Consider the following 23,840-nt stretch of genomic DNA (forward strand, 5'->3'; position numbering starts at 1 on the left):
AGATCTGGAGGGCCACAGCTTCCCCAGCCATCCTTTGGAGGCTAGAGGGGGACCTTACTCATGTATGTTATGGGGTCTGTACACTGGGGTGAAGCTTTATCATCAGCCCATGGGCTTCCTTCCTTTGTGGACAACCTTCTGCATGTCAAGATAAAGGCGTGGCCAAAGGCTGCCATGGGCAGAGCAAGGGACATGACTCTCGTTTCTGTACCGTCGGCTCCATTCCACCCATGAAAACTCCAGAGGTTTCTAAACAGGCACCAATCTTTACATCAGCCATCCAGGCAAACAAGATGCATAATCAAGGTACCAAGGACACAAGCCAACCAGCCAAAAGCATGCACTGAAGGTGCAGAGTGAGGCCCAGGGAAGACCTGGGGCCTAATGATGAATGGAGAGCCACATTTGCCCCTGCCCCAGATCTAAGGTTCCTTACCTGTGTTGCTAAACCTATCTGTCCAGCTGGCCAGTGGCGTAGCGTGGGGGGTGCTGGGGGGGCCGGCCGCATCAGGCGCAACATCTGGGGGTTAGAGTTAGGGGGTGCAAATCCATGGGTTAAGGGGTGCAAATCCACGGGTTAGGGGGTGCAAATTACTTGCCTTGCCCCGGGTGCTGACAACCCACGCTATGCCACTGCAGCTGGCTCCCTCCCGTTGCCCCTGGGATCTCAGTGCCCCTGATTATTAGTTGCTTCTCCCTCCCTCCCTCCTGCTGCTAGCTGGATGCCACAGCCAACTCAGGTAACCCAGCCCCTTCTCCCCCCTATGCTTGGGCTGAGTTTTTGGGCATTTTCCTTCAAGTGCATCAGTCACAGCAGCAAAAGAGGGGGGAAATGCTTCGCTCTCCTTGTGACTCCTAGCCTCTGCCCCTCTCTCTTGGTTCGCCACATTGCTTACCTCTCCTGGTCTCATTTATTCCATGTATAACACTGTGCATATGATGTGTCCTGTTGGACAAGATTAAGCAGACCTTGTCTGATTCAAGGCTGAGACGGGGGGACCAGAGCTCCCTCTGCTGGCGATGACCCACACTGGTTCATTTTACTCCTGGGAAATGTTGCTCAGGGCTACAGAGAGAGTGCCAGAAGGTTTGAAGGGCGAGGCTCTTGTTGGGGGGCTGAGTGTGCACAAAAGCAAAGGGTGTGCCAGCAGCTCTGGTGTTCAATGCAATTACGAGAAGGGGGGGAACTTGCAGGTGAACACACCAGGGTTGTTTTTTAAAAAATAAATCAACAGCACTTGGAGAAAGGAGACCCACATCCTTGCTCCTTTAGCAGTCTGCTTTCCTCTGCAGCCCCTATCCCAGTAGGCAGCCCTGTCCATTGACATCTCTAAATTGTCCCTCCTTGTCAGCTGCATGAGACTATCTGAGTTCCCAGACTGTAGTCTGAGTTCCCACCAGTGGCCCATGAGCTTCCTTCAAGTGGTCCATGGCATGTTGGTAAAAAAATGGCAGTGGCTGTGAGTGGTGGGTGCAGGGACCTTTCCTGTGTTCTCAGAACCCAGCAGTCTGGCCTGCCTGGAAGGTGAAAGGGACAGAGCCAATGGAATAGCTCAGTCGGTAGAGCAGAAGAATCTTAATCTCTGGGTCAAGGGTTCAAGCATCGCATTCAGCAAAATATTGCTGGGGCTAGATGACCCCCCCACACACCCTTGCTGATCCCTTCCAACTTTTACAGTTCCATGAAGGGAGTGGAGTGGATTATCATCGCAAAAGACAGAGCGACAGGAAGAGAGAGGAGGCAAATTGAAAGGTGTGGTAAAGGTCTACAGAATTTAACACCAGTGGAAATCTGCTTATTTATTGGAATGGTTTTTAAATAACTTTTAAAATTGTTTTATCACTTGTGGTTTGCTGCCCTGGGCTCCTTTGGGAGGAAGGATGGGGGGTGGGGTATAAACTAAATAAATAATGATTTAAAATGAAACACAATATAGAAGAAATAAAAGAAGTGTTAAAAGTGGCTGGGGAAACCCAGCCAGATGGGTAGGGTATAAATAATAATAATAATAGTAGTAGTAGTAGTAATAATAGTAATAATTAAAATACAAATCATAGAGCATCTACCACAGCACATTCTAAATTATCACTATGGGCCAAAAAAAAGCATTAAGTGGTCCACCAACACTCTCTGCAATTTTCAAGTGGTCTGCTGGAGAAAAAGAAGAAGTAACTAACCTAAGTGGCCTAAGTGTGCTGAGTCGAGGACTTTCAATGATGATTGAATTATTCTCTCGTGCTCTCCAGCTATCTTCACAGGTACTTTGCAATCTGGGCAATTAAAAAGTATGGTGTTTTCCCTATCCACTTTTATGTGGTTTTATGGGCAAAAATAAAAATAAAAATCCCCATTAATGACCATGAAAGATATGCCAGACCACTTTGATCCATCTAAGCCCAGCCATCTAAACTGGCAGTGTCTCTCCAGCCAAGGTCTTTCCCCATATTGGCTTACCGTGACATTTCTTTTTTTTTAAAAAAAAAAATAGGGGATATTGGGAGTTGAACCCAGGACATTCTCTATGAAAACCATGTGCTCTTACCACAGAGCTATGGGAAGAACAAAGAGAACATTTAAAGCTGCTAGGTGGTTGATCCCTCTAGCCCTGCTACAACCAGCATGGTCTCCTGTGTAGTAGTCTATCTGTTAAGTATTCTGTCTTGGCTGGGGGACTGCATGCTGAGATTCCTGCATTTCAGGGGGTGAAACCCAGCCCCAGGGATCCCTTCCAATTCTAGGATTCTAGGATTCCAGGCCTTGCTAATAGTCATCCTTCGCCATCTGGTGGCCATGTGTCCTCACTGCGCTTGGAAGGGACGCATCTTCTGTCATTTGTTACCCACACTCTGCTCATTCCAAGGACCAGCAGTCCTTGCAATCCCTGTGAGGCTACATAACCCCAGCCAGGGTTTCAGCCCCTGCTGTCCACACACACCCTTGTGGGTGGTAGCATAGACACTCAGTTTCCCATCGTCGGTGCTGCAATATCCAGGGGCAGGGAGTGGCCAGCAGGGAAGAGACGGCTGAGGCTTTCTTTATCCAGGAAGACTTCTGGTTGTGTATTATGGGGTGCAACTGAGACTTCTGCTCAAGGGCACAAAGGCAGACATGACATTTGAGGGTAGTGAGGTTTTCCATAATTGTACTGCTATGCTCTGCCCAACCCACTGCCACCAAACAGTGAGGAGCTCCAGGATGCAGCAGATTCAGTTTTCTTTGGTAGGAGGTAAACGGAGGCTTACTGACGTTTTTGTAATATTTGCATTTGTTTACAGGTTGAGCATAGGTAGAGGCATCTCGTTTAAGCAAGACAAAGACAAAGCGCTTCTGTTGGTTCTGCATCAGATGTCTACTAGGGAGACAGGGCCCCAGGGTCGCACTTGGAAATCTAAGCAAATGTAATGGTCACCGCAAAAGGCTTATTCCGTGCAAGAAAAACCGCTGTAGCTTGGTGCCTCCCCCTCAAAAAAACACACCAGGAAAACAGCTACCTCACTTCCAAAATAAAACACAAATAGTAAAGTCACCACCCTGAGAAACAAGCCATCCAGCTCAAAGAGAAAGAAGTTCAAACATTTCTAAAAGTAAAAGATAAAAATATATATATTTGGGAGCTGCAAGGGATCTTGGCAGGCCCCAAGGGGGTGCCTGAGGCTGCCACAGAGTCCATATTGGGGACCCCAGTAATAGTGGGTATTATATACACATAGCTATAAGGGATCAGGGGTGTGTGAGGTGTTAGGGGAGTAGTACCTCTGGTGGGGGACATGTTATGCTCCTTCTGGGGCACTTTGTCCTTTCATCCCTACCCTGCACTGCGCTCTCACCTGCGGCTCCTAGAAGCTGCCAGTATGTGATAGAGGCCACACCTGGGAATGTCTTCGACTGGCTGGCTAAGCCATGTGAGGGGAGCCAAGGTGTCTCAAACCCTCAGTGAGTAAGGGACTTCCTCTGCGTGTGAATACAGGCTCCAGTGGACTGAGTGGATGAGATCAATAGCAGGTCCGATGGTCAAGAAGGCGGTTGCAGAAGTGAGGGGCAGATGGGGCTCCTCAATTTGGGAAAGTAGCCCATCTAGGAGAAGGAAAACTCTGGTCCTAAACCTCCGCTGCATTGTGGGACATCTTCAGGGGAAGAAAAGGCAAAAGAGTAAACCCTACACAAATCCACTAAAACACAGTTATGCCTCCTTGCGACAACTCCTGTTGCCAAATATTTTGCTCTGCTATCCTCTGGACCACATCAGCGAGGCCGAGAGGGAGGCCTTGTTGTCTGGGCAGCCCAGGACCTCCATGCGCACTGCCCAGGCTTGTGCCCCGAGGAGCTCACTTTAGTGCTGCTTACATAGCAATTTGACTTCAGCCCCGGAGGTGTTCTCCATCATCTCTTGATACAGACGGCTGCCAACAACAACATAATGGATCAGCACACATTTTTGGATTCTCTCTGGGGGTGTAGCGCAGAGGGTTGTCACGGGGAGCTCCTGAAATCCACCACAACAATTCTGATGGCAGCTGCTGCAATCGCCACCGCCTCCCCTCCCTCCCACCATTGCTGTCCCCAAGCTAGAGAGAGGGAGCTGTTTGCAAGGCGCTTTGTTCCCCAACAGGAATGGGGTGCGGGTGGGGAGTGGAGATGGTGGCCACGGAGCAGCTGGCCAGGAGGAGGAAGAGGGGGCTGCAACAGATGCCAGCATTTGATACGCTGCTATACGCAGCTCAAAGCACATTTGCAGTTCTGGGGGCCTCTTTTTGACTGACGTCTGTTATGTCATAGAGCTTCACTGATTACTTTAGGCTTGCATACATACCCCATCAGAAACACATCCCCCCCCCCACAAACAAAAATAATATTTGGAACTGTATCTCTGTGATAGGAAAACTACAGCTCCCAAGATTCTTTGGAGGTGGGATGTATGCTTTCAATTTCCTTTTAGTGCATGGTGTGTGGGCAGCCTAGGAGAGACTGCCCACGGAATGATCCAGAAGAGAGATGATCCACGAGGACTGAGAAAATACACACCTCAGTGTTTGGATTGAGAACTGTAGCAGAGCTGAAAAGCTGCCGTGGAGAATTCTAAACATCCTCCCCCAGTGTTCAATATATCACAAAATTCCTTTGTACCTTAAGCAATAGCCTAGGGGGGTTCTGAAACAGTTAAAGAATTCTAAAAACAATCGCAGTGAAAAACATCTAAAAGCAGTTACAGCTGAAAACATTCTAAATGCAATGACAGTAAATAGCATTCTTCTGTCCAATGATCACAGAGTTGCCTGGAACAATATTCTTGAACCACCAAATGCCTAGGTAAACAGGCTTGTTTTCATATTCCTCCGGCTATTTAATAATGATGGATGCAGGCATGCACCTCACGAGGGAGGACATTCCACAACAAGGGGGGGGCTACAGCTGAAAAGGCCCTGTTAGTGTGAGTTGCTGGCATTGTCAGCTGCCTCTTCAGACTCTCTGGAGCCTTCTGTACTTCTGCTTGAGCTGCTCTCCAGGGACTGCTCACTGTTGATGGGTAGGACCCCCATGCTCTCTTCTTGGGGTTCTTTGATGGGAAAAGAGAAGAAGGGAGTCTCTGTCAGCTCCGGGCTGTAAGCATCCTTTCCAACATGTAAGGCTGGGCCACTAGGGTGAGTGGAGTGCTGCCTCGCCAACTTCAGTGTGCACTCAGCCCATTTTCTTACTTGCAACCAGCCCAGAGGGTGGCCCTGGCTGCCAACATCCTCCTTAAGCCACATTTATGCCCTACGTTTTAAGCACCATGATATTACTTTAACCCATGGGTAGGCAAACTAAGGCCCGGGGGCTGGATCAGGCCCAATCGCCTTCTAAATCCGGTCCATGGACAGCATGTTTTTACATGAGTAGAATGTGTCCTTTATTTAAAATGCATGTCTGGGTTATTTGTGAGGCATAGGAATTCATTCCCCCCCCCCTTTTTTTTCAAAATATAGTCCAGCCCCCCAAAAAGGTCTGAGGGACAGTGGACTGGCCCCCTGCTGAAAAGGTTTGCTGAAAAAGTTTGCTTTAACCCATCATTCTTCCCTCAAAGAATCCTGGAAGCTGTAGTTTGTTATGGATACTAAGAAAAGTTGGGAGACACCCCACCCATATTCCACTTGCAGAGCTACAGTTCCCAGAGTTTCCTGTGAACGTAAAGGTAAAGGGAACCCTGAACATTAGGTCCAGTCGTGACCGACTCTGGGGTTGCAGCGCTCATCTTGCTTTATTGGCCGAGGGAGCCGGCGTACAGCTTCCTGGTCATGTGGCCAGCATGACTAAGCCGCTTCTGGCAAACCAGAGCAGTGCATGGAAACCCCGTTTATCTTCCCGCCGGAACGGTACCTATTTATCTACTTGCACTTTGACGTGCTTTCGAACTGCTAGGTTGGCAGGAGCAGAGACTGAGCAACGGGAGCTCAGCCTGTCGCGGGGATTTGAACCACCGACCTTCTGATTGGCAAGTCCTAGGCTCTGTGGCTTAACCCACAGCACCACCCGCGTCCCTTTTTTCCCCGTGAAGAGGGATTGCCTATTACTCCACTCTAGGAATTGGCCCAAGGGGCTCTGGGCATCACTGCTTTCCACCACACCACAGATGAAAACAGCAGCATGTTGTAGTATTATTTTGTTAAGATCTTCCTATTCACTCTTCTGGAAGGGGCAAATATTTGTGTATATCTTTTGCAGGGTGTGGAGCAGGGAATGGTACACCTGGTGCCTGTTAAGTACCAGCTGTCTGGATGCCCTCAAAGAAGGTGAGCTGAATAGCCAATTGAACAACAGTAACAAAACTTCCCAGGATTCACAGGCGGCCTTTGTGTGATGCCTGATCACCAGGCCGGCCAAATCATCCCTGCCAAATTGCCAATTCAAACTCAGCGTTTTGTACTGGGAAGCCTGACGGAGGCAAAACGGCTTTTTATTGACACATGGCACTCAAACGTACAGACTGGCTGTCGGGTTTCAGGCACCATTAAGGAGAGCGGAGTGGACCGTAGCCAGAACTGACCCAGGAGCCGCCCTCTGCCAGGAAGATCACCTGTACAGGACTTCAGGGAAATGAATGAGAAATGCACAAGAACTTGGCAAAATTATGCTTTCCCCCCCCCTCCTGCATTTCCAGTTCATTTATGTGGGGCTTGCTCTAGAGATCTTCCTAATGCACCCCACTGGGTGCTGTAGGCTTTTACTCCTTACATGCTGCCCAGGCTTGCACCCCAGAGAGGTCATTTGGGTGCCGCTAACACAGAAGTTTGGCTTCATCCTGGAGGCACACTCCATTGTCTCTTGAGACAGACAGGTGCCAACAAGCTTTTCCTTAGAAAGCAAAAGAAAGTAGTTCAGCGCATCTGTTTTGTATGCAGAGGCTCCCAGGTTCAGACTCTGGTATCTGCAGATAAGAGTGGAAAATCTAGAAGGCCAGTGCTCTGACCAAGTGAAAAGCATCTTTTTATATTCCTATTAGAAATAAAGGGTGGTGGTCCCGGATTTTTAGGGGCAGCTGCAATCCAGTGGTTGACCACCTGCTTTGCATGCAAAAGTTCCTGTGTTCAATTCTTTGGCATCTCCCTACATGACCTGAAAGGGATGCAGGTGGCGCTGTGGGTTAAACCACAGAGCCTAGGACTTGCCGACCAGAAGGTCGGCGGTTCGAATCCCCACGACGGGGTGAGCTCCTGTTGCTCGGTCCCTGCTCCTGCCAACCTAGCAGTTCGAAAGCATGTCAAAGTGCAAGTAGATAAATAGGTACCGCTCCGGCGGGAAGGGAAACAGCGTTTCCATGTGCTGCTCTGGTTCGCCATGCTGGCCACATGACCCGGAAGCTGTATGGCGGCTCCCTCGGCCAATAAAGTGAGATGTGTGCCGCAACCCCAGAGTCAGCCACGACTGGACCTAATGGCCAGGCGTCCCTTTACCTTTACCTGACCTGAGGTGGGAAGGAAAAAAAAATTCCTAAAACCCTGGAGAGCCAGCCAGTACAGACAGTTCTGAGCTAAATGGACCTGTAGTCTAACTTTTATCAGGCACTACGGCTACCTGTCATGGATGCTTCAATTGAGATTCCTACATTGCAGGGGGGTGGACTAGATGGCCCTTGGTGGTCCCCTTCCAACACTATTTTTCTATGATTCTGTGTTCCAGCTAAGAAGCTCAAATGCCTCCGTCATCCTACAAGCCCAGCAACCTCACCACCTGCCACCCAGCCTCTCCTCCTTTCTCTGAAGACACCCTTACTTTTCCTGCGAGAGAAACTAGGTCAAGGAAAGATACCTCCTTTTGCAAATGACGTTTCGCACTTGTCACGGCTTGGGATCCTCATAGCAACAGCCGCCGTACTCTTGAGATGGCCTCCCCGCCCTCCGGCTCTCATCTCATCTGCACTTCCTGTATGCTCCAGCCGGGGGCAGCATTGTCTATCTGCCTGGATGTCTCGCATCCATGCGCATGTAGACGGAAGGAGATCAAATTGCTTGCAGCCCCCTTTTAAAAATAAAAATGCTTAACTATTTAACAAGCAATGCTTCGCGAAACAAAAACAACAACAACACACACACTCCACCAATGCTTTAAGCAGCACTTCAGCTTGTGGTACATTATACTTTCGGAATTGACTGAAAAATAACAACAGTTAGATGAAATCATAGTTTAAAATGATGTCCTTGTGTTCTCCTCCATCATCATCATCATCGTATGCCAGCTGTGGAAGGACGTAGGACGTGGTAGGGTCTCCTTGATCACAAGCCCCCCAACAGTCGGCATCCTGTGTGTGTGTGTGTGTGTGTGTGTGTGTGTGTGTGTGTGTTACTCCATCACATCAGACAAACGTGTTACTTTGGACAATGATTGCCCGCATCATTCCTGGTTAGAGCGCTGGGCTGGGGAGGCCCGGGTCGCGGGTCCCATCCCTTCTTGGATTCATGGCTTGCCTGGTGACTTTGGGACAGTCAGTCTCCTCAGCCTAACCCACCTCGCAGGGTTGCTGCGAGGATTAAATGGAGGCCGGTGGTTTCCATGTGTTCTGTCTGAGCTCCCTGGAGGAAGGATTGGATCAAAACGGAATGCCGCCCCCACTCTCAAAAAGGATAGAAAGAAAAGTGCAGGGGCTTAAATTCTGTGACCTGGTTCCTCTCCTATGGGAAAGGGAAGCACTCGGCATGACCTCAGAGGCACTCTTTCTTCTTCAAATATCCCTAGGGTGTGAAGGTATGGAAAACTGGCAGCGGGTGTGGGGTCGGGAATGATTTCAAGTATTTTCTAGGGCTAAGATCCTGTTCAGATTAAGCGCTGGCTGGCTGGATGAGGCATTCATCATCATCATCATCATTCCACCCTTCACCCCAAGGTTCTGGTATCAGATGTGTCCGGGGTTAAATCTTATCCACCGCCCTAGCTGTCGTTCCCTTCTTAGATGCACGAAGAATCAGTAGTAAAGCGTTCTGCACATGCTCAGAGGCACCCTCTTGGCTTCACATATTATACAGACGAGCCCTTGCATTGAAAAAAAATGGTTCTGGGGCAAAGGCTTCAATCTCATCCGATGCAGCCTTAAAACGGGGTGTGTTGGGGGGGGTGGGCGTGCGAGCTCTCCGGCCACCCTCCGCCTGGCGTTCCTCCCCACCCGCGACCCTCCCTTTGCCCCACTCTCCCCAAAGCCCCGGGGAGCGTTGCTGCTCCTGCCGCCGCTGCCTCCGCGTGTGGTTATTGCTGTTTAGCATTCCATCACGCACTCGCTTCCCCCTAATCACTGCTAGGAAAGCGGTGCCTTTACCGGCAACTTCAGACCTGCCAGGAACAGCTAACGGCCCTGACTGCGCATGATTAGCTCATAAACACCACCCAAGCCAGGAAGAGAGAGGGAGAGAGCGCAGGGCCAGGACGCCTGGGTTCTCTGGCCAGGGAGCGAGGGGTCCAGAGCGCTGCTGTGTCAGGATGCCGAGGCTCTCTCACCAAGGGGGAGTGGCGAGTCGCGGCTGGCTCCGTGGCTCCATTGGGGCGGGTGCCTTGAGGGTGTGTGTACTGGATTGCTGTAAAATAGAGATACATCTCTCTGTCTCTCTCTCTCCACACACACACACACACACACACACACACACACACCCCACACTCTTCCCTGCCCCCAGCCATTGATATTGGTTGTACTGACTCCATTGTTCTCTACTGCACACACAACTGATCGGGGATGGACAAGAGATATTGCAGCAGCAACCAGCACCTATTCTGCATCCCTGACGCAATGTGTATACTCATTAAGCTCACACTTCTGGGAGCTACTGTGAAAAGGAGGGAGAGTGCCAGTCGCTGTAACCATTAAGAGGGATTTGCAAACGATGAAGGATGTAAAACTGATCATTATACGTCAAGCATGCCACTTTTTGCAGACTCATTCAGCACTGCATGCACACCTACATATAAACACATCTGCGCATGGGTAACATTGCCCATACGGACCCCACGTGCTCCATAAGCACTTGCCAGGATGCCATCGCAGTATACATTCAAAACAGGATATGTACATATAACACCATGTGTGCAAACTGTGTACACCACCCCAAAAATGTACACAGACACTGTACTGATGCACACAATCATATTTGTGTGCATGCTCCTCATGTGTCAGATACAGGGAGAGAAATAAACACACCCACGTTGGGCATCATATATGAAGGCATTTTAATGCATGTGCACACACCAAGGGGACACACACACATATGTACACCTTACATTGCAGTAATATGCACAGACAAACCATAGGTATGCCTTCACAGTATTTACCCTTAAGGAATGATCCACCCAAAGAGACACACACAAATAAATAGATACAAGACAGCACAGATTTATGCATGTCTACTCAGAAGCAAGTAAATGTGCATAGGAATACAGCGCTATGCACACACTCAAGGGCAAATCCACAAGCTCCATGCACATGCCAATTTTGCACATGTATCCACCTATACATATGGCATGTCTGCACCTGCCCAAATTGTGTATATCTGGTACTGGTGTTACAATGGTTCTGTAAAATCGAGAGGTACAGTACAACAGAAATATATTAAATAAAACTAGCAAGTGACCCCCCCACCTATATATTGCCTTGATTTCTTTTTCACATTTGTACAGTATCATATCAGGGTCAAGGTGGCAGACATGGGACCGTCGCTTCTACATCACAACAGCCCTACAAGGTAAGTTACGAAGAACAGAAGAAACTGGCTTGCGTAGAGTTGACCCACCTAGCCCAAGTACACTGGCTGGCAGTGTAGGGCTGGGAGTGAGTGTCCAGGGTTTCAAACACAGGTCTCTCCCAGCTGTACCTGGAAATGGCAGGGGTTGAACCTGGGACCTTCTCAATGGAATGCATGAGCTCAGCCACGGAGCTTCAGCCCCTTCCTAAATTAGGCTCAAAGCCAGCAACTAAACTAAGGATAATCTCCAAGCTCATTCCAACCCAGGTATCTCCCTGGCCCAAGTCCACCACTATATGTGTAAGACTTGCAGCACTATAATCCTATATCCAAAATCCACAGGATCAAACATAATGTTGCTGCATAGTGAGCAAGCTTTGGAGCATTTTCTGAACTCTTTCATCAGCCTAGATGTTAGGCAGATAAAGGAACACAATACAGTCATACCTTGGTTGTCAAACGCCTTGGTACAGGTATGTTTTGGCTCCCGAACGCCGCAAATCCGGTTTACGAATGTTCTTTGGAAGATGAACGTCCAACGTGGCTTCTGATTGAGTGCAGAAAGCTCCTGCAGCCAATTGGAAGTCGTGCCTTGGTTTTTGAACATTTTCGGAAGTCGAAGGGACTTTCAGAATGGATTCTGTTCGAGAACCAAGGTACGACTGTATCTGCAGGTTGTAACAAAAAATGTATGTGTAATGTATATGGAGCTTTAGGGGCAAATGAGGGCCAGCAGATTTATCCTCACATGAACCCTGTGAGGTAGGTTGGGCTGAGAAACAGCAACTATTACCAATATTACCTAGCTAGCCATCATTGCAACTGAGTTTGAATTCGCACCCTGGACTCCCCAGTCTTAACAAAACACCAGATCACCACACTGTAAAGTACCATTTATGTTCATCTCCAGCTTCACTGCTGAACAGGAATATGAACCCAGATCTTCATTCCACACTCTTCCCAGAACACCACACTGTAAAAGTAGTAGGAGGTAAAAGGTAAAGAACCCCCGGACGGTTAAGTCCAGTCAAAGGCGACTATGGGGTTGTGGTGCTCATCTCGCTTTCAGGTCAAGGAAGCCGGCATTTGTCCACAGACAGCTTTCCGGATCATGTGGCCAGCATGACTAAACTGCTTCTGGCACAACGGGACACCATGACGAGCACTAGAGCGCACGGAAACACTGTTTCCCTTCCTGCCACAGCAGTACCCATTTATCTACTTGCACAGGTGTGCTTTCAAACTGCTAGGTTGGCAGGAGCTGGGACAGAGCAACAGGAGCTCATCCCATCCAGCGGATTTGAACCGTTGACCTTCTGATCAGCAAGCCCAAGAGGTTCAGTGGTTTACACCACAGCACCACCAGCTCCCCTTAGTAGTAGTAGTAGTAAGTAACAATAACAATAACACATTTGTATTATTTATTACTGTATATTTATGAGATGCATCCCTATAAAACTGCAATAAACTTAAGAGACAACCAGCCTACGAACTCAGAAAGCAAAACCAGTGCTGATATTCAGCAGTAAAATACTATCTATAGCACTTCCAAGTGTTCAGAGCGTTTCTCCGTGCGCCAAGCAGTTCTAACCCCTTTAACAACTCTGTTAGCCAAGTCAGTATTATTACCATCTCTCCTCTCTGAGTTCACAGCCTCGGCCTCTATTTTACAGGGAGCGATGGGGCGGGTGGAAGTCAGTGCCTGGGTAAGACCGCCTAGCGGTTAGCTCATGGCAGAGCCGAGATTCGAACCGGGTACTTGGTGGCCCGCGGTCCCGTCGCTTAGCCGCTGCGCTACACCGGCTCTCATTGGATGTTCCTCTCCCTGTTCCGCGCACAAGAAGCTCTACCTACACCGCCTAATAGGTGCGCACGCACAAAAACTCCTGCTCCGTGCACGCGCGTCAGTGCAAACTGCCCATGTGCAGAGGGCAACCTCATGCGCAAAGTGAAGGCGGCGGGCGGGTGGCTGGAGTGGAAGCCGCCACGGGCCACTTGGGGGAAGGTTTTCCCACTTCGTCTCTTGGGACGCCCGGCCACGAGGGGGTTAACCGGGTCTCGCGTGGCTGTTGTTTTTTCGCTTTTCGGCCCGCGGGATCTCCCTGCAAGCCCCTGGATCACCTTACCCAACCTCTCTTCCCTCTTCTGCAGCAGGGATAGGCGGGGACCAGCTCGCTTTCCCCTCCTCCTTACCAACAGTCCCCTCCACACTTCCAGGAATCACCCAGGAAAAAAAAAAAAGGCAGGAGGGGGAGGGCGAGGGGGAGGGAGCCTAGCGGGGTTTACACAGCCACTTCCTGCCAATCAGGAGCCTGCCAGCCACCTCCGGCGGCCAATGAAAGTTCTGACCATTCATAAAAATAAATACTCTTGCCACACTCCACCCCAGCCACACACAGGCACCAGGAATCCAAGCCTCTCTTTCCCCCAGCGTGTCAGTTTCCCCGTGAAACATACAAGCTCCTCTTGGAACCGGAGCAGCTCAAATATTATTCTTGTAGCTCTCGCTCTCTTTCCCGCCCTTCTCCGTCCCTCCAGCTCCCAGCACGATGCAGCCAGCAGCAGCCACACGCTGACATGAGATGCGAGTTCACCGGCTCTCGCTCTCTTCCTCCTCCTCCTCCTCCCACCGCCGACCAGCCCCGCTTTACTCCGCTAACGGGAAAAGCGCTTCAGAAACGCGCGCGCACATTCACACGCACTTCCAGGAAACCAGAAAGACGCTGCGATTCTTGGCGAGAGGAAACGGATCGGTCGGCCTTTCTGCGCGCACACTCCTCCCCCCTCCTTCTCCTCCGCCCCGAGCAACTTCCACCACTTTCGACTCCTCTTGAGTAGTCCTAATCCGGGAGGTATCCGGTGTGTGTGTGTGTGCCGGGGAGGGGAGGGAAATGTGGGGGGGAGAGAGAGATTAATTGGCCCAGCCTGGGAACAAGCCTTCCATCCGGTGCGCCCCAGGCGCGCGGGGCGTTTGCAGACTCTGCTCGGCGCACCGCTTCGCCCTCCCGACCGCAACCCGCCCCCCTCGCCGGCGTTGCAAGTATGGCAAAGGCAGGAGATCGGACTGGGCTCGGTTTCGGCAGAGGATCCCGCGAAGGGAAGAGCATTTTTAAATTTTGATCCCCCCCGCACCCCACCCGTTTCCTCCCTCCCTCTCTTTTCTTCCACTCTTGGAGAGACACACACAGGCACCTCGCTGCTTTCACGCCGCCAGAGGTAAGTGAGTTTAAAATAACGACGACGGCGAGAGCATTAATAACCCCCATCCCACTCCCTGTTTTATATTGTTGATGCCAGAAGTGGGGGGACAGGGCTGAGATTGCAAAGGTGGGGGAGAAGACGACGAGAAGACAGGACCAGCCCGCCCAGAGCTAGAAGCGAGGAGTAGTCAGTGCCTGGGTAACTTTGGCTCCTGCAGTATTCTGGTGGTTTTCATGTCGGGCGCTAGTCAGCCTAGGGGAAATAACTTTCTCCAAGTTTAATTTTGTTTCCTCGTCATAGAGGATTAATTATTATGACGGTTATTAATTATTTAGGGAAATAAGGGGAATCCAGATTATAGGCAAAGCAGCACGGTGGTTTAGGTTGGTTGGGAGGGGGGGGGGTAAACAAGGACTAGAATCTGTACAAATTGGAAATCTGACCAAAAAAAAAATATCAAAGAAAATGCAAACTTCCAAAACATTTAACATTTTGCTTTTGAGAGCTGGAGGACATTAATGTTCTATCTTTGTGGCTGTTGTAATTAAAACAAAACAATATGCACAGCCAACTTGCTACATTCAGGACTTTTCCATTTCCACCACACACGCCTTAAGAAAACCTAGTGGGATTGCACAACTGGGAGTATTGGGAAGGAAGTGGAAAATCAGCAGGATTTTTAAATTCAGCTAACCCAACAGAAAATTTATTTAGGAGCTGGTTTTCGAACCATAGCAAAACCTTGCTTGGAAGCCCCAGCTTATTTCCACATATTCCCCTTTTAAAGATGAACAGTGTTTCTTTGCTATTTTGTGGAATTCTATCCCTAGTATCATCAACATCATCGTTATTTGTTATCGCCATCATCAAAATAGGTATTGATTGCCTTTCCGTAAACCATCCTGAAGGCATTGTTGCTGCTTGAAAAATGAAGGAGACAATAACATGTAATTAAGAGCAGCGAGAAAAGGAGGGGCCTTTTGGGGTAAAGGCTGCAGCTCAGAGGAAGAGCATCTACTTTGCGTTGCAAAAGGTTCCCTGGTTCAGGTGCGGCTGGGCATCTTCCGTGTCTGAAACCCTGGAAAACCACTGCTAATGGTGCTAATACTGAACTAGACGGACTAATTGTCTGACTGTGTTTAAGGCTTTTTACTGTGTTCCTACAGTCCAACCCAAGATGTGCATATTTAAGTCCTGTCTATTTAAGTGGAAAACTTATGCCCATGCTTAAGCCTTCCGTTTTAAATGTGATCCCCTTTTCTAAAGCCTTCAAGTCCAAAGCGATTGCAAAAAAGTTTTGCTAACAAGAGAGAAAGAAAGGCAATGAGGTGTGGCCAGCTTGGCAGGGTGTTCTGCCATTGCGATGCCACTGTTGAGGAGACTCTTCCTTAAGTATAGAGGAAAAGGTGTGTGGGACTTGGAGTAAAACTGCCTTAGAGGATCACCGGTGCCAAGAATGTTCCTATGTGCCTCTTGTTTATGGTTAACCGTCAAGGACTTGATTTGAACCCATGCAGAGATTCAACAGGTAACCTCCTCCAGGGGACCATTCTGCAGCTCCCCCTCCCCCTTGGGAGTGAATTGTCCAACTGCACCCAAGGCAGAAGGAAAACCCAGAGCGCCGACTCACACAGAGATATGACAGGCAACACCCATCTGACAGCAGCTCTTGTATGACTGGAAGCTGCTAGCACAGCTGATCCAAGGAGGATTTCTCTCCTCCAGCAAAGACTGGAAAGCTAGAGCAGTGACTCACAGCCTTATTGTGGATGGGTACTTCAGGCTCACAAAAACAGTCACTCATTTACTTTCTATGTTATGGGGGGAAAACGAACATAGGAAGCTGACCTATGCCTGGTCAGGCTTTTGATCCATCCAGGATGTAGATCGACCTACTGCCTTTCCCATCACCTGCTACCTGATGTTTTTAAGTGGGGGTCCAGGAGTTGACCCTGGGACCATCTCAATCCGAAGCTTATGCTTCACCCACTGAGCCAGTGTCCCCTTCCCCAGTTTCCTAATGGCAGGGCTTGCAGTTTCTTCATAGTGTTTGTTGCGCTTAGGTAATTTTAGACTCTGGACACTAATGGGCTCGCAGCCTGCCCCACTTTAGGCGGTCATGTGTTTTGCTTCCCTTTCTTCAGAATGTGGCAAGCCTTTCACCCCCTGTTCCTGCTGCCGAGGGAGACAGCTGGACCTCTGGCACAAAAACTTGCCCCATGGCAGCCACTGTTTGCTTGTGGCACCCAAGTTGGCAGGGACATTGATGGGCAACTTAACCGTTTCAAGGCCTGGACACAAAGGCAAATGTTAGCATAACATTTGCATGTGCTAATGTATATGTAAAGATGGGAACATCTCTAGGGATTGAATCTGATACTTTCTGCGGGTGCTCCAACCACTAAGCTGACAGACCTCACCCCTTAAAAAAAACCAAAAACCCACAAACAGATTTCTCACCCAAATCATCCCAGATAAATTTTTCAGTTAATTTGGAGCAGAGGTTGCCTCTACTCAGTTCCTCTTCAGATTCATTTATCCCCATTGATTTCTCACAGGCCCTTCTCCAAATCAATTCTTTTTGCCCAAATCAACTCTAGATAAAGTAGTCTTAAATTAATTTATTTCCCAAGGTGAGTATCCTACACAATAACCTAGAGCTCTCTCACACGCATGCATTCAATTTCCCTTGAATTCATTACCTGGCTTCAAACACTAGGGGGCATTAGAAAAAGGTTGAACCCCCATAACTCATGGGCCCACCTGTATCAACTCTACAGTTTGGGAATTACTAAATTCCCAATGTTTGTGTGGGGGTGTGGAGGTTTTATTTCTGCATCAGAACCTTAACACAACCCTGCCAGCCTGTACAGGGTGCTTTGGTGAGGGGTGTGTGTGTGATTTCTGCCTCAACTCAATTTTTTCCCAGGAAAGATTGGGAAACAGGGTACTGTACTAGAATCCTGCTGCCACATCCAAGCTTGTGCATCTGAACAACAGAACTGTGCTCTAATGTAATATAAATCCCCGCCCTCCCTCTCCGTATTATTCACAGATGCCTCCTTTAAAAAATAAGAAGAAATTCCATATATTGTTTAATTTTTCTGGAGTAGCATTCGCCACGTCGATTCTGCTGTGGGAATGAAGGCTTCCAAAAGCACTTTTCTGGCAGAGGTTCTTTGTAAACACTGGCATAGCATAGCTACCCTCCCGTCCCCCCAAAAGCAAGTTAACCACACCCATCCCACTTAGTCTCCTCCCCCTAACTTTTGCAGAGGGCCTTGGGAAGCAGCTACAGTGGGATGATAAGATCTTCCAAGATGGTGTCCAGCAGCAGAATGGTCACTGCAGCCTGGTGTGTTCTTGGGGCTGTATCACTTCAGTATCAAGGCAGGAGGAATTGAATGATGGAGTGTTTTCTCTTGCACTCTGCCCATGGAAGCTAGTATGTTGGGGGAATGATTCTTGATTTCTGTATGCAGGGATGTTTTGGTGTGGGGAAACTTGTCAAATGTGCAGCCTTCAGCTTCCAGTGGTACAGCCTTGAGGAGGCTTTACCAGGCGGAGACTGCATATTAGCTCTAAAACGGGGGTTCAGACCTTGTTGTTGCTTTCTATGCTCACAAGCAGATACGCATCGGGTGAAGTTTCCCTATCGCTACAGCTCTCTCAAGGAAAAGCATCACCTGTTGAATTTCTGCCCACACACAGCTTGCAGAGGTATATGACGCCAACCAGAGGGGAAACAAAAAATATGGCAACCCTGGTCTAAGCCATACTTGAGTAGTCTACAAGTCCTTATTATAGGAGACTATCAGGAGGTTCAGACCTAGAGGGCACCAGCATATATTGTTCTGAGATGGGCAACAACTTTGGGGTTCTTAATGTGTGCAGTTTGCAAATCCATGGGAAATCCTAGACAGCTGGACAGTTCAAATTACTTGAGAATGTGCAATGAACATAAGAGTGATTCCTTTCCAAAGTGACAAAAAAGGTCTTTGCTTCCGCTTTCCCAAGAAGTAGGGAGTTGCAGGGTATGTTTTCTTTTAATGAAATATAAGTTACAAAGGTTTGCAGCAGGTGTTTACTTATAAAAAGACAAAAACATTTTGAGATCAAACAGGCTTATATTTATCAGGCCCCGCAAGTGCTATTTTGGGTAGTAGACTCTCAAGGTGGTACTAGGTGAACCGCTACAGCCCACCCCAAGACTTCACTGCCAGCTCTGTGAGATTCCTTGTATGGCTCCCTATCTCCACCCCAAACTCTGGTGGGTGTTGCATTCCAAAGGAAGGAGAGTTTTCCATCCATCAAGGACCAGAATGCTGTTTTGACTACCATAGAAGCGGGTGGCACTGTGGGTTAAACCACAGAGCCTAGGACTTGCCGATTAGAAGGTTGGCGGTTTGAATCCCCGCGACGGGGTGAGCTCCCGTTGCTCGGTCCCAGCTCCTGCCTACCTAGCAGTTCAAAAGCACTTCAAAGTGCAAGTAGATAAATAGGTACCGCTCTGGCGGGAAGGTAAACGGCGTTTACGTGCGCTGCTCTGGTGCGCCAGAAGCGGCTTAGTCCTGCTGGCCACATGACCCGGAAGCTGTACGCCGGTTATCTCGGACAATAAAGCGAGATGAGCACCGCAACCCCAGAGTTGGCCACAAATGGACCTAATGTTCAGGGGTCCCTTTACCTTTACGTGCCTCTTACAAAATCGTTTTATGACCAGTCATATCCATATCATTAAATCTTCAGCACATTTAAAGCACCTGCCTTTCCCCAAAGAATCCTGGGGACTTTGGGGGAAGCCACCTGTTGAATGGCTGTAAATGTGCTTTAAATGTATGGTGTTAGATGTGATGTCAAAAGAGGGATTTGAACCCAACTCTTCCAGGTCTGAATGCATTTAAGTAGGCCTGGTCCTAGGATAAATAGCACCCTGGGGTGAGGGATGCCTGCAGCACTCCCCTCTGTGGCTGGTTTTGTAGGGTTGCCAAGTTATGTACCTTGTGCAAGGTTGCAAAACCCGACGGTATAACATGCCCTTGTTGCTCCCAGGCATTCCCAGAAATGCTCATGAAAAGATCCCGGAGCTACCTGTCAATGATTTTGCCCCAGCAGTGTAGACAGAACAGTCAACAAACTCTGAACTTAGCTGGACAACAACACACACACACACACACACCTTCTTCAGCTTGGCACCCAAGGAGAGCAACAGAGCTCATCCACCACTATGTTTGAGCTACAGCCATTCGTTCCAAGTAATCACACAACCAGATCTGCTGCGAGATCAAACAGTCTTCTATGCTTCTGTCCAGTTTAGTAACAGGAAAAGCTTTGGAGATGTGTCCGCAGAACAAGGTGGGAGAGGGGTGAGGCAGTGGAAGGGAGAGTACCATTGTACACTGCAGATAAGAGGTTCCTACAAGAGCATCTTCTCAACGCTTCGTCCCTGCAGCCTATTTTGGATATACAATCCAATATATACAGATATACAGGACTATGATACAGTGGGGGAAATATCATTGCTTCTTAGACTGATGGGATTGTAGAGTTGGAAGGGACCCCAAAGATCATCTCTGCAACGCAGGAATATCTGCTAAAGCATCCACCCAGCCTCCACTTAAAAACCTCCAAGGAGAGTCTGCCACCTTCCAATACAAGGGAGTCTGTTCCACTGTTGAACAGTGCTTGGTGTTAAAAAGTTCCTCCTGTAGATTCAGGATCTCCTTCCTTGTCACTTGAATCCACTGGTTCCAGTCCTAATCTCCGGAGCAGGAGAAAACGAGTTTGCCCCATCTTCCATGTTAACAGCCCTTTAGATACTTGAAAATGATTATCATATCTCCTCTGAGTAGAACTTAGTTGGATACAAATCATTGATTTTAATGGGTGTATTCACTGTATGATTAATTGGATATCACTCAGGATCCTAATATGTCCTCCCTGCTTTGATATCTGGGCACCCAAATTTGCCTTTGTTCTTCTGGGTATAACTTTCATGAATGATTCCCATAGTGGCAAAGGTTTGTGCAAGAGCTGAATTTGCTCAATCATAGCTCAACAAACACTGGACAACATAGCTAAGGCTTCCTGCAAGAAGTTGAAAGCTGTGAAGTCAAGTGCTCTGACAAGCTTGGCGTACTGGAATGTCAACACAACATCCTTGGTTTGATCTGGTCAGCCAAAGAGGTTTTTTTCTGCCCCCACCCCCCAAGGCCTTACCAATTTTGATGATGTGGCAAAAAAATAAAAAATAAAAATTAGGTAGAGCACTAGAGTGAGCAGAGGGACCTAATGCCCTGGTTAGGTTGCAAACCACCTCCTGCCCAGTTGGCAGATTGATCTGGTGGCCACAACCTCCCATCTCAGATGATCTGCATAGAGTTGCAAGTGTGTGAGGTGGCCACACACACACACACACACACACACCACTGATGGACAACACCTGAAAGTTTTTGGCCAAGGGTGAATGTGGCTCTCAAACCAAAAAAAGCTCTGCTTTGGATAAAATGCCAAAGCTACTTTTCAAACAAACTCTGCTTTGTTCAGTCGTGCCGCTCCGAGATCTTTCACAGCAAATGCACAGGAATAATATGAAGCATTTTTAGTTAGCGTGTCTCCATTTAGGCGCATATTGAAATAGACCTATTTCTCAAGTTTCTTGGTTCTGCTTTTATGCCTTGTCTCAAGCAAAGAAGACATGAGTCCAGGGGAGAGACCTGCACCTTTTAGCTGGAGTTTGAAAGCCTGCAGGCTCCTGCTGCATGAACCGTCTCTGCCTTCCTTTTCAGATGCTGCTCCGGTAACCGACTGAGCATCTCTCCTGGCCAACTGGAGGCGCAATGGTCCCCCTGTGCTGGTGCTGCCCGCCAGCACCTGCACCAGCTGCGGCGGCCATGACGGGCACGGCCACAACCTCCTACCACTTCAAGAGTTTCTGTGGGGAGTTTGAGCGGGTGGAAAGCGCCCTGGAACGCCTTGAGGCCAGCGGCTTCTACTGGGGCAGCCTGTCTGGGGCCGAAGCCAAGCGCCTTTTGACCTCCCAGCTGCCCGGCGTCTTCCTCGTGCGAGATTCCTCCGACCACCACCACCTCTTCACCCTGAGCGTCCGCACCAACACGGGCATCACTAACCTGCGCATCCAGCAGCAGGGCTCAGCTTTCCACCTGGAGGCCTTGCCAGGCGCTGGCCACCCCCCGGCCTTCCACTGTGTGGTCCGGCTAGTAGAGCACTATCTGTGCCTGGGAGCAGTAGAAGGGGGGCCCTGCTACCTGGAGAGGGAGGGGCAGCCCCCAGTGCCTTTGGCCCTCACCCATCCTCTCTGCTGCAAAGTGCCCACCTTGCAAGAGCTGAGTCGCTGGGCAGTGCGTGCCAGTATGAGGGGCAGAGGCGATGCCAGGGCTCAGCTGCAGGGGCTGCCAGTACCGCAGGGACTCTTGAACTCGCTGTGCACCTGAAAGGCTCTTTTCCTTCCTAACATTCCTTGTACAGTACATAAGCAGGCCTGTCTGCACAGTGTATTGCTGGGGGCGCCTGTTTATCATTATATTTGTGGAATAAACCAACTGGTATACTGGGGGCAGCCATCTCTTCATTCATCAAAAGCCTTCAAATTCATTCTGATGCTCTCAAGATGTCAAGTATCACCAGAAGCAGAGAAAAGGAAAAAAGCTGCCTATTCCAGGGCCTGGGTGGGCTTGTAACACAAGCCCCCATCTCAAAAGCACATCCAGAGAAAGGTATAAAGAACTCCTGCTTTTGGGAGGAGTTGCATCCTTGCAGGTTCACACTTGTAATCTTGATGGCCTAAGATGTAACTGTTGCCCTAGAACAGGTAAGGGTTCTCTTCTTCACCAGAAAGTCACTAGGAGATGCACTGCTCAGTGTTAAATGAGGGGTAGATGCAGTAATCTAGCAACAATCAGAAGTGTAGTAATTTTGTCAGAATAAACCAGTCTTCTAAGTGTGAGCAACCTCCGTTCCTTCAGATGTTGAACTAAAAGCCCCCTCATCCCTGACCACTTCTCATGCTTGTTGGGCTGATGGGAGTTGCAGTTCAGCCACATCTGAAGGGACAAAAGTTCCCCATACCTGTTTAAATGTGCCACAAGCCAAGGTTCTTAAAACGTTTAGCTAGAAATTGTGCACTATGCTACAAATGAGAAGCCCTTGCTTCCCATAGTGTGTGGGGAAGGATGTGGGCATTCCATGACCGAGGAAAAGGCATTGTTTGTACAGATCAGACTGGTGTTCTGTTGCAAAGGGATCCTTCTCCCACTCGCTTTTCATGTTTGACCACCACCACATCCCATTTTTCTACACGTGACACAAATCTTTCCAGTCACTGCCCTAAGGGCAGGTCATTACTGTAACTTGACAGGCCTCGAGAATGTTGACACAGGAAACTAGTTGTTGAGAGAAAGACGTTTTGAGGCAAAAAGAAAGTACAAGCTCAGCTAATCTGATGCTGCATCTGGCGACTCTTTAGCTTGTGTATGTTTTCATAAACAGCCTGGTGTGTGCAAAGGCCATGTCACTGGGGAGCCTGGAAGAGCAGAGGGGGCCACAGATCTGCAGCAGTGTTTAAAGAAAGCAGTGACTTCTAGTTTATTACTAGGGACTAGGCTATACCAGTGAGCATATATGCTCAACACTTGCCATGCACTCAAACCCTGTACATACCAGCAGGAACCTGCCATACCAGATGTGTTAAAGCTTTAAAACAAAACAAAAAAAACATTTTAGACAAAGCTACCTTTGTCTAAAACTGCACCTGACCAATTAATAATTGAAGTTAATTTTTGTATCCTGTGCTGTTCCAGTTTACCCGAACGTTAATTCGAGCCACCCTGCCCCCATTTAAATCAACTGCAGTCACGGGTTGTCTGATTTCAATCTTATTCTTGGGTTGTAGATTCTGCATTTCTTGTTGGCAAGCCAGATCTCTTACTGGAAACTCTGGGAGTCCCTGCCAATTTGTCTCCAAGGCGAGGTGACCCAGAGCTTCAAGCTGCTCTGATGAAACTTGAAGGCTAATTTAACTTCAACTTCTGTTTGCTTGGAAGTCTCCTTAAAAGCAATGAGACACAGCACAGATGGGAGGTGCATGCAAAGTTGGCACCCAAAGAGCTCAATTCTGCTCCCGGACCCCAAATCTCTCACTTTTCCACCTGCCATCTGTTCCCGTAGATTTGCCTCCGGGAAAGATCCCAACTTGTTTCCTGCCAATTTCTTTACTCATCACTCACCTTTATGCTATTTTCAGCAGCGATCGTTTCCATCTACTGGAGATAAGGGTTGCAATTCAGCTACACATATATGCATGCTAATTCCAGGAATAATCCCCCTTGAGTGTACAGAAAAACAAGGGGTAGTATTATGGGTCCAGGGAATGAATGACCCAGGTGGCCAGTGGGAATGGCCTCCTCTAGATTTGTTTCGACTTT

The 23,840-nt window shown here is 48.8% G+C and overlaps 1 protein-coding gene across 1 annotated transcript; it reads left to right on the forward strand.

Annotated features, from left to right (window-relative positions):
- The first annotated feature begins 13,580 nt into the window (after positions 1-13,580).
- On the forward strand, positions 13,581-21,972 carry LOC309355323 (suppressor of cytokine signaling 3-like). Its single transcript, XM_081886100.1, has 2 exons — positions 13,581-14,412; positions 21,186-21,972. The coding sequence occupies exon 2, from the start codon at positions 21,237-21,239 to the stop codon at positions 21,849-21,851; it is 615 nt and encodes a 204-aa protein (XP_081742226.1). The 5' UTR covers positions 13,581-14,412; positions 21,186-21,236; the 3' UTR covers positions 21,852-21,972.
- The last annotated feature ends 1,868 nt before the right edge of the window (positions 21,973-23,840 follow it).

Source organism: Podarcis melisellensis (genome assembly GCF_964234715.1).
Source record: "Podarcis melisellensis genome assembly, chromosome: 13".
In the NCBI taxonomy this organism is placed as follows: domain Eukaryota; kingdom Metazoa; phylum Chordata; class Lepidosauria; order Squamata; family Lacertidae; genus Podarcis; species Podarcis melisellensis.

Excerpts from the sequence above, each read along its gene's own strand:
- LOC309355323 (XM_081886100.1), top strand. The coding sequence starts at position 21,237 with ATGGTCCCCCTGTGCTGGTGCTGCCCGCCAGCACCTGCACCAGCTGCG.